The following is a 12152-nucleotide window of genomic DNA, read 5'->3' on the forward strand; positions in this document are numbered from 1 at the left end:
AATAAACATAGCAGTAATAACGGATACTAGTAGGTGAATGCTGAGTGACGAGTGAGGCACCATGCCAGGTGCTTTTCATGCATTATCTCATTCAGCCCTCATGAGTTAACCATCATTATTAACCCCATCTCACAGATGGGTTTAAGGTCCTGAAGTAATGTGTGCAAGGAAAACAAGCTGGGAAGTAGCAGTGACCATTACAACAAGGTCTGTCTCACTTGAGGAACTTCTGGGTCACTGCGCCTTTCCCTCTGCAGCACGTGCACCCTCTCTCCATTGTTCTGCGTCCTAATTCCTTACTGCCTCACTGATAATGGAGATGAACGCCATGAGTTTTTACATATTTGTCTCTTGTGATTTCATCACATCATCAAATTGGGTTTTTTCTAAATAACATTACATTAAAGAACAGAGACTGCCAACTTTGTTGTGTTTTTCCTAGAGCCAGGAAAAAAAAAAGCTAAGGATTCTATCCTTGTACTTACATATATAAATGACATATAAATATATATGCAATGTAAAATATTACATAAATACATAAATCAAAAGCATATGATATACATCCATGCACTTTTATTTTTTAAGTGCACCAATATTAATCACAGGCCATTAAAGGAAAGCAGTAATAGTAACGCAAGTCTATAATTACCTGAAGTGGGTGTTCTGATGTTAGAAACTCAAGAACACCATTGCAGTAAGTATTCTGATATGACTAGTACAGCTATTAATATGAGTTACTAACATTTTTATAAGATTATTATGTTAGGCACTGTGCTAAACACCTTTAGAGTGTTAACTAATGTGGTGAAAAGTTTATTCAGAGTCAATTAGGCCATGTGATGGGTTAGTTAGCCATGACTTTTGGCAACTGAAAGGGCCTCCTAACACTAGTTTTATTGTACATCTTAATGCCTTTGTTTGACCACAAGATTGGATTTGCACTCCAATATTATCATTCATGTAGTGTTTTTTTCCTTAGAAATTCAATATTTCCTTTTTTTAAAAGATTTTATTTACTTATTTGACAGAGAGAGAGAGAGCACACACAAGCAGGGGAAGAGGCAGGCAGAGGAAGAAGCAGGCTCCCTGATGAGCAAGGAGCCCGCTGGGGGACTCGATTCTAAGACCCTGGGATCATGGCCTGAGCTGAAGGCAGACGCTTAACCGACTGAGCCACCCAGGCATCGCTATATTCATATATCCTAAAATACACCAAAGGCTCTACAAATAAATCATAAAATAACATAAATTACTATTGTATCATGCTAGCACCGATGCTTAATTTGTCAGATCGTTAAATTTACCACAGAGCACTGCTCCTTTAATATGTAAAGTTCTTACAGCATCTAATATAAATCATAAGGCTTGAAATCAGGCCAACAGATGGCTGCATTTTCAAAATAGCCTGAGCCACAGCTTCCACTTTGTGTTAGCATCAAGATTAATAGCTGATACACCAGTTAAAATACAGTAAGCCATCACTAAGATTAATTTTCTCAGTTCCTTAATTCTGAGACTTCCTAACTCAGGCAAATATAAAGAAATGAGCTGAGAGTTCCAATTATCAGATGCTTTTTATTTTCACTAAGGGCATATAGCAATGAAATCTCTAACACTTTCTTTTAGAAGACATGTTTCACCAAAGAAACATTTAAGAGGAGGACAATTAGATTACAAAAAGGAAAAACATGGGCATCTGAGTAATTTTAACACATCAAAGGTTCTACTTTTTCAAGAGCTTTCTGCTTTCGAGGCAGGATGACACAGTCCCAGTTAAATCTGGACAGTCTTGGCTTTCTTCTTCTTCTTTTTTTTTTAATCCTAGCCTAGTACACTAACAAGGGTACCTTTAAATGATAAACTATATGGTCACTCAATTTCTGTGGCAGGAAGTAAATAATTAATAATACTCTGTACTCAGCAATTATGAATTTCCTTGATAATTTTGAACAGAGGAAACTTCCAACTGTTCAAGTTTTCAAGTGAAAAAAAATGTACAGTTTTCTCAGATGATAAACTGTCTTTTCACTTCTCCTTCCCCTAACATGCTCAAAATAGATTCATCTTAATTGGTCTAAGCAGAGATGAAACTTTCTTAATCATCTTCCCTGTCAGCCTGAGCAAAAGAAAACAAGACAAACTTTTTGGTCCTGCCCACTACAAAAGAGGCCTTTTATATTATAGAATATCAATTTCACATAATAATGACTTCTAAATGAGTCATTCGTATACACTATTGTCAGTCTGGGGTATTTTTGTACTTCTTACCTTTTTACCACAGAAAGCTCAAATGGAAATTAAAGAGGAATGGAGAAAAAAACTAGATAACTGTGCAGCCACCAAAATTAACTTGTTCAAAGAAAAGGCTGGAAATGCTGATCAAAATTAAATTTGGAGAGGGGCGCCTGGGTGACTCAGTCCATTTAAACGTCCAACTCTTAATTCCGGCTCAGGTTATGATCTCAGCGTCACGAGATCGAGCCCCGTGTCATGCTCCGCCTGCACCGAGTGTGGCGTCTGCTCAAGATTCTCTCTTTCTCTTTTCCTCTCCTTCTGTCTCTCCCCACCACCACCTTTGTTCATGCTTGCATACACACGTGTGCGCTTGCACACTTGTGCTTGCTCGCTCTCTCCCTCCCTCTCTCTCTCTCTCTCTCTCTATATATATATATACGTAGGTACATATATATAAATTAAGCTTGGAGAGTTGTCTAAGGATTAAATCTTTTCATGGTTTTCTTGGACCATGAACTGAAGCAGTAAATTGTAAATATTTTGGCTTCAGGACCACTTTATATTCTTAAAAATTTCTAATAATCTCCCCATCTTCCTTCCCACTCAAAGACCTTTGGCTTATGTGGGCTACTATTTATCAGTATTTACTATGTTCAAAATTAAAACAGAATTTTCTGAAAATTTACTAATTCATTTCAAAACATCACAAACCTATTATGATAAGAAATAAAATATTACCATTAAGAACATTTGTATGAGAGACAACTATATTTTAATTAAAAGTTTTTACAGTGAGAAGAATGGCATTAATTTACTTTTTTTGCAATTTTCTTTAATGTCTGGCATAATCAAAGAAAGTTTTATCCTCTTGTCTGATTCTGCATTCAATCTGTTGTGATATATGGTTTCATTTCCAGCCTAAGGAAAATCTAGCCACACATAGATACAATTTTTTTTTTAAGATACAAATTTTTAAAAAGAGGGGAGAATAATATAGCCTTTTCAGATAATCATGGATATTATACCAAAACACAAGTTGTATTTTCTTAAAGTTTAGTTGCAATGCACTATGAAATCTTAAAATTTGGACTTTTCTTACTCTTCACACTCAAATCTTCTGGTATCTTGAACTTTCAGTAGATCTTTTATCTATCCATGTCTTGTAACACATACTGGTCATTTAAAAAATACAGAGTTATGTGGCTCTTCCATATTTTGACACACTTCTTAACACAACATCAAAAAAACAAAACAAAACAAAAGTAAAACACATTAGGGATGCCTGAGTGGCTCAGTCAGTTGAGTGTCTGACTCTTAATCTTGGCTCAGGTCTTGATCCCAGGGTTGTGAGTTCAAGCCCCATATTGTGCTCCATGCTGGGCATGGAGCCTACTTAAAACAAAAACAAATACAAAACCACATTGGGCCAATCATTAATATCACCCATAGATTGACAAGGGGCCCTAGTAAACTTCTAGGGGTGATGGGAAATGGTCAGGATCTTGATGGTGATAATGGTTTCACAGTTGTATGTTTATGTTAAAAACTCATCAAATTATACACCTTAAATATGTACAGTGTTTTATATAAGTTGTAACTCAGTAAAATAAAAGTAGTATGACAAAAGAAAAGACACTAGGAAAATGGAGTTCGTTATTCTACTCTGTGCTATTTTGGCTATGAAATTTTCCATAATAAAAAGTGGGGAAAAGTCTCAAAACTTTAAAAAAAACTGTCAAACCCATGGTAATAAATTAGAGCTTTCCAAAATTCTTATTTTTGCCTGAAAGCTTGAATTTTATCATTAGTAGTAAATAATGTCAGATGCCCCTGATGTGACAAGCGTATTTTAAAGAAAATGCCAGCCAAATACCCAAATGTGAAAATGATAACTTGTGAGTCATTTTTCAAGAAAAAAAAAAATGCTGTTCCTGAAAAGAAAGTGGTTACTTTAGCTTGTAACTTAAACAATGACACTAGTGCTTTTCCTCCTGCTTCTATATGCAGAAGTGCTTCATGCACACTTCTCATTTTCATTAACAAAATACTAAAAAAGACACATACAGAGACAAATCAAATACAAATAATAGATTTTACTACTCAGCAAGAACATTTTTACATGAAATTGGCTTTTTTTTTTTTAATTGCAACTGCCTTGACTCATTCTGGCCACACACACCATTGCTTTTACACTGTCAATATAAATGTTAACTCAGTGGAAAAGGCAAACGTCTCAGCATTATCATAAAAATAGTTTGCCCTCACAGATCTTTAGTATCCTGGGGACCACCAGGGATCCATGGACCAAACTTTGTGAACTAGTACATTTTTAAGGTCTATTTTTAAAGAATTTAAAATCCAGGGGCACCTACGTGGCTCAGTTGGTTAGGCATCTGACTCTTGAATTCAGCTCAGGTCATGATCCTCAGGGGCAGGAGACTGAGCCCCTTGTCAGGCTCTGTGCTCAGCAGGGAGTCTGCTTGAGATTCTCTCTCTCCTTCTGACCCTCCTCTAACTCCCTCTCCATCTCTCTCTCTCTAATAAGTAAATCTTTAAAAAAAAAAAAAAAAAAAACAACTTAAAACCCAACAAAGCCTGTAAATTATTAGGACATTAAATCATTCTTAGATAAGCACAGTGAAACACATTTTTCTATAGCCAAAAGTTCACATGAGAAAAATAAACATTCAAGCACATATCTATTGCCAGTACCCCTTCCCACAAAGTGGACCTTCAAGAGAAAATACGTCATATAAGCAAAACAAATATTTTCAAATGAAACACCTTAAAAATTTGTAATTTATCATTGATCTAAGTTTCATATTTAAGAATTCTAGAAAGCTTTAAGATTTTTGTTCTAGTTATGGCTTTCACCCAAGGAAGAAAAATTGTTGATTTCCTTCTCCCTCCACCCCCCTTCCTACTGAACAACCCATGGGTCAATCACATTGACAATATTATCTTCCATAAAGAAGATCCTCATGCCTACATACTAAACTAGGCAAAATCCAGATAGCACATTGGGAGCTCTAACATGGCTTCTAAGGGGAAAGGAGCACTGAAGATTAAGACAACAAAGTCAGAGATGAGGGTTTCCCCAGATGTACCCCCCAAAATCTTTTCCTTCTGGCTGAACCATCATCTAGAAACAATTACTAAAAATCCCTCTGTGGACCAACTCAAACCTTTTAAGACTGACAGGATTGTCTAAACTGTCCAGGTTTCTAAAGGGTGATTCTCAAAAAAGGTGCATTTGGATAGAATAAATTAATTGACTCATGCCACTTAGAATTCTCATAGTCTGAGTCTGGTATCTCTCTGCTCTGACCTATTGGGCACTGGATATAGACTGAATTGACTACAACCACATCAACTCTAATTTACCTATGACACGTTTCCTCTTCTATAACTCTATCTGTGCACACCTGTATGCTTCTATTTGAGCCAAGGTTAGCCCAACCCTATCCCCTTCATTGCCTTTGTGTTACAGTTTGAAACTAATTCAACGTCTTAACTTCAGGATCCAATTCTGTGTTATGATGTGAAACCTCACCCTCTTTTATCCCATATCTATCTACTCAGTCTTTTTTGTTACATACACACCACCTCAGTATGTTTGACTGTGTACATCTCCTTTCCTACTCCTTCATGTACTCCTCATATACACAGACCTAGCAAGCTCCCTGCCATCCCTTCCTCAGCTAACTAGACTGTAGGTTCAGTCATTACAGTCTTTGTAGTGTGCCTCCTGTCACTAATATTGCCTGCAGTCTGCTTCTCTCCCACATAAATCCTACCTGCTGTCCCCGGAAGATCATCCTATCTCTGCTCTCCATCTGCCTACCCAGTCTCATCCTATTCTCCCAAGTTCTGTTTCTCCTCACCCCAATAAACTCCTAGAAGGTAAAATCATAAGCTTCTTCCCCTGCATCCTAACAAAACCCACTATTGTTACGGGCAAACTCCAGTTCATCTATTCCTCCTTTTCTCTCCATTTCTCATTGCCCAATGACTATCACTCTTAAGGACTATGTCTTATACTTCTCTGTATCTCATGATGCCAGAGAGGTGCACATACATTGTACACACTTAATAACATTCATTAAATTAATGATGAATAATTATTATTAAATCAAAAGATAGTTGAGGTTCCTAGAAAATTACAGTTTCCACCTCTGCCTGCAAAAATTATAAAGAAATATTCTGGCCTACAAAAACAAAAAAATACCTCTAGACCTTTCCAAATTCTCCCTTGCCTCCTCTAAGATATGTCTGACAGCAGAAAGTAAACTAGTCTTCTCAAGCATTAAATTGTTCATCAATCTTACAAAGGGTGTCATTTAGTCAATTACCTTCCCTAAGGAAAAATAAATGGAATATAGCTGCCTGAGAAAAATTAATTCACTCAACTCCAGTAAGTAGCTCACTAAGAACAGCTTCTACCACTCCAGGATATCTGAGCCATATTTCATTCCTAGTTTCACCTTTTTCTTCTTTTTGGATTTGAATTTTGGCTGATTATTGCAGTTTGGTTGGTAAGGAGTAGCAGCCTAACATTAAGTATGTATAGTATCACCCGAAGTTTGGACTATGAAAGAACTAAGATATAGAACCTTTCCTTGTATCTGAAAATATGAATGTTGCCTCCATAGCCTATCAAACTCTCCTAACACTCAACTCACATGGAGGTATACGACGGCTGAAGACGGAAGGAAAATGCTCAGCATGGAAATGGAAAGCAGGCAAGGGAACAGCAGTAACTGGCAGGGGAAATCCAAATTCAGATGCCTTCCAGAACCAAGTAGCAAACATGCTCAGCAAGTTTATGTTAAGAACAACAGAGTAATGGTCATTGGGGAGGGTATGTGCTATGATGAGTGCTGCGAAATGTGTAAACCTGGCGATTCACAGAGCTGTACCCCTGGGGATAAAAATATATTATATGTTTATTAAAATAAAAAAATTTAAAAAAAAAAAAAAAGAACAACAGAGTAAGGGGGATGATAAAAGGTAGTTACTTCTAAGGTCAGTGTGCCAACTACTCCAACCAGGAAATCGCTACCATGCAAAAATGTAGAACCAGTGTCACATTTTCTGATTGCTCAGAAGGCAGCAGGAATCCAGATTTTTTACATAAAATTACCCCAATGTGGGCAAGTTATTAAAATTAGAAAAAAATAAAAAACAAAACTCTGTGCCAGTGAAATACAAAACGAAAAGCTGCTAATTTATGATCCCTGAAACAGAGTTGGGGTATAAAAAAAATCATAAAAATACATTTCTAAAACAAAATCCCTACTTCACACACACTTTTATAACCAGATTTCTGTATTAACCCTCTGGGTCTGAGTACTTATATTAATGATCATATCAGGTAGGTTAAAAGCTCAAATGCAAAAGCAACAACAACAAAAAAAATTGAAGAAAATATAAATGAATATGTTATCAATCTTTGATTTGGAGATGACTCTATAATAATTTTAAAAACCACAGAAGAATTCTTCATCTTTAATTTAAAAAAAATTAAAAGTATTTATTGTGAAAAATGCCTTGTGACCAAAATTAAATGTAAAATAAATCCTGGAAAATATTTGAGCTAATCAAGCAAAGGGCTAATTGTCTTTATTACAAAAAAAAATAATAAAACAAAACAAACAAAACCCTCAGAAATTGATAAAAAACATAAAAAGTATAGATTCTAACTTCTTATGGACAAGGATGGTTTGCTGTTGCCAGCTCCTAACCCAGTTCAAAGCAGTGTTCCCTGTAGGACCAGGTCTGAGACATCTGCCAAACCACACAAGTATGACACAATGAGCTCTCCAAAACCTAAAAACACCAGGGGAAAAGGAGTGCCACAAAAGATCCAACAAATGGAAGAATTCATACCCAAGGTACTAGAGATATTTTAAAAATATGAAAAGTCATGTTTGGAAAAATGTCTATTTAGCTCTTCTACCCATCTTTAGGTCAGATTATTTGGGGTTTTTTCATTGTTGTTCAAAATGACCAACAGACATGTGAAAAGATGCTCAATGTCACTAATCATCAGGGACACACCAATCAAAACAACAGTATCACCTCACAATTGTCAGAATGGCTGTCATCAAAAAGATAAGAGGCAACAAGCGCTAGCAAAGATATGGTGAAAATGGAACCCATAGACACTTTCGGTGGGAATGTAAATTGGTCCAATGACTATAAGAAAGAGTATGGAGGTTCCCCCCAAAATTAAAACTAGAAATACCATACAATCCAGTAGTTCTATACCGGGTATAAACCCAAAGAAACGAGAATAGGATTTCAAAAAGATACAAGAACTCCCATGTTTATCACAGAATTATTCACAATAGCCGAAATATGAAAACAATCCAAATATCCATCAATGGATGAATGGATAAAAAGATATGGTACATACACACAATGAGTTAGGATCAAATCAAAAAGAAGCCAATTAAACCAGATCAACAAATGAAACTCACAAAGAAAGTGTCCTGAATCTTCTTAAATATTCTGTTAAATGCAAGTAAAAATGAGACTGAGAAAATCAGTAACTATCCACAGTAAATAAAGGAATTCTAGTGTGTATTAAAATTGGTTAATTATAACACAATAATTATCACCTTAGATGCAAATATGATTTTAAAATTCCTTTTGGCATCCCAAAATGTGACACAAAAAGCAGAGCATCTGTAATAGGCAAAAACCATTTTTTAAAATAATGTTAAATGATCAGTATGGGGACACAAGATTGGTGGAGTTTAAAAGAAGCTAAATTCCTCTGAGTTAGAAAAGATGAGAGATAAAGAAGCCCGAGGGGGGAATCTGGAGATATTGCCTAGAATAAGGGGAATTTTAAAGACTAAGCTGAAAGGAGCAATAAAATAGAAAACTCACTGGCTGACGCATCTGATTTGGAGTGTGCTGAACAGAGCTGTCTAACGGCAATGTAGGTGACATGTGTCATAAACTGGATGATGTTAATCTCACGATATCTTCAGGAAAATCTACACACAGCTTGGGTTTTTTTTATTTATTTGTTTTTTTAAACAGAATCAGGAAAGGCAAGGAAGAGCATGGAGTTCTCCTTCAACATTGGCCCAATGTAAGTACACAGAGAACATACGGAAAGCTAGCCAATGTCTGTGTTACACAAGAAAGTATTAAATTTGCCCTTTGCTATTAACCTTACTAAATGGAAATTGTTATACCCTCATCAAAACTTCGACGGAAGATAGCTCTCCACCGGAGATGCTGAAAACAAAAAAATCTTCCTCAAAATAGACATGAAACGTTTCAGAATATAAATTCAGATGACATACAGAATATCTTCTGTTTAAGAGAGCTAAGATCTTAGGAAGGTAAAATGATGACTTCTCTGAAAATGTCTAGTGAGAATGTGGAAATAAAATTGTCTCTGGAACATTTTCTTTAATGCATTAACAACCTTCAGTATTAAGATTCTTTGAGGATGTATACTTCCACAGGTTTTCTTCAAGCTATACAGACAGAAATTATCTTGGTTGAAGACCTTGAAATATTTAAATACAAGTATTTATCTTCTTTGATTACTTCTTCTTTGTTACTTCAAAAGTATACAAATCAGGTTCTCTTGACGTTCACAACTGTATTTTTTTTTAATTTTTTTGAAGTTCATAATTTTATAAGAATAATGCCTGGGTTTGAAAGAGCACATTTGCATCACAACAGATCAGATTCCTTTGAATACATTCACACCGCAGAACAGCCCTGTTCTGGTTTTAAAAAAAAAGTCTTCATTTGATGCATACTCTTTTCACGTGGAAACATAATTGTTTATGAATCTGTCTCAATCACATGAAATCTCCCTGATAAGATGATAGAAGCACTCATGCATGAATCTTTTTTTCCCAGAAAAACATGGTTTCCTTTGGGGAAGAAATTGAAGGACAAGTTTTCAATCTTTGCAGGCCACCTAGACTTTATCTTCTCAGAATGAAACTTTTGGGCCTGGAATATTCTGTTCCTAATTGCTAATTAAAAGCAGCAAACATGAAAATGCCTGGTGTGGAATGGTGTGTTCATATAGGCCTTCATTGGAGAAGATGCTTTTTTTGTATTCATGAAATAAAATTAAACTAGAATGAATTTTGAATCAACATTTCAAGACTTCATTATATTTGAAGCATGAAAGTATAAAAACCATAGGTACCAAAATACTGATAAATATAAATAGTAAATATGTTCTATAAAACTTCCAATGTATTATTGCCAAAATAAAATATACATAAAAACGTGTCATTGAGAAAAATATATACAATTAGCTCAAAATATCTGCCAAAAGACATGATGCTAAAGAAATAAAAACTAAAGATAGCAAGTAATCTTTAAACGGTACTCACCAATCACAATCGAAGACTCACAGTGATAATAACCATTACTTTGTTTTTTCTTTAGCATGGAGCAAAGATCTATGCGATGTACCATTTCTTCTCCAAATCTGTGACTGATAAATTTTTCATAGACTTCGGGGTCTATTTTTTTCACTCCCTTGAAACGACAAAACAAAATCCCAACACTCAATCTTTCCACCAAGGCAGCTAGTTCATATTGATATCACTTTCTTAGAACCTGATATTACACTTTGGTATAAAGTTCTGCCTACTGGCATTTAAAAATGGATACCACAAAATGGTTGTAAAGCTGTTTTTAGTCTCCCTGTCTAGGATAATTTGTATTACCTCCCCCCACCAAAAAAAAATCATTAGAGTGTGGGGTTTGAATTTGGCAGCATTCAGAACTTCATATACTTTAAGATTCTGAAATAATGAAGTATATCAAGTTGAAGTTTGAGGTAAAAAAGGAGTAATCATCTCCAACAATAATGGAGAAATTGATGAATTGTTAAAAAGTGATATAGAACTTAACATTTTATAGTGTATAGAATGTTTTAATAAGATGGATTTTTAAACTTCTTACTTAACAATCATTTGAAGACAGTGAAAGGTTATTTGAATCAGAGGAGGGGGGTCCGTGGATCTTCCTTCTCTACCTGTCTCTCCTTATTCTCAGTATCTTTCATACCAGGAAGAGGGCTGATAGGTGACAGGTGAATAACAGTGAAGACATTGCTACTTCTGTAGTTTCCCAAAACATGGTAATGAATGTCTCCCCCACCCTCCCTATGCAGTGGTCCTGCCCCCAAACACAGTCCATAAGATGACAAAAGAATACTTTACAGGCCAAGTTTATTGACTGAACATGTGTGAAGTTTTCCTTTTGATTTATAACTTTTTAAAACTTTTACTCTGGTAATACTTATTTGTTTTTTTTAATACTTGTTATTTCTTAAAAATTAGAAAATATGAGGAATCTAGGGGTACCTGGTTGGCTCAGTCAATGGAGTGTGCAACTCTTGATCTGGGGGTTGTGAGTTCAAGCCCCAGGCATGGAGTTTACCTAAAAAATAAAATCTTTTAAAAAAGAAAAAATATATATATGAAGAATCTAAAAAAAAAAAAAAATTCACGTCCTTGCCGTTTATAGAAAATACAGTAACACTGTGGGTACATCCTTCAGGTCTTTTTCTTTCTCTCTCTTTTTTTTTAAAGATTTTATTTATTTATTAGAGAGAGAGAGAGAGAGAGCACAAGATACAAATAGAGAGGGGTGAAGGGGTGGAGGGGCAGAGAGAGAGGGAGAAGCAGACTCACCGCTGAGCAAGAAGCCTGATACGGGGCTTGATCCCTGGAACCTAAGATCATGACCTGAGCCTAAGGCAGATGCTTAACTGACTGAGCCACTCAGGCACCCCCTTCAGGGCTTTTTCTATGCATACATATATTATATTTAGATTATACTTACATAAATCTTACTAAAATGTAGAAAGAATATATATTTTCCCTTTTTATTCACAAAAAGTTTTGACAAAAATTTTA

General features: G+C 35.5%; 1 protein-coding gene across 2 annotated transcripts in view; it reads right to left on the minus strand.

The window, feature by feature from the left end:
- Window positions 1–12152, minus strand: part of AKAP7 (A-kinase anchoring protein 7) — a 144243-nt gene that overhangs the window by 51352 nt on the left and 80739 nt on the right. For both annotated transcript variants that reach the window (XM_080805478.1, XM_080805480.1), the window contains exon 7: window positions 10617–10764. In XM_080805478.1, the coding sequence (XP_080661604.1) occupies window positions 10617–10764 (148 nt within the window). The remainder of the gene's footprint in view (window positions 1–10616; window positions 10765–12152) is intronic.

Source organism: Martes martes (genome assembly GCF_963455335.1).
Source record: "Martes martes genome assembly, chromosome: 6".
NCBI lineage: Eukaryota > Metazoa > Chordata > Mammalia > Carnivora > Mustelidae > Martes > Martes martes.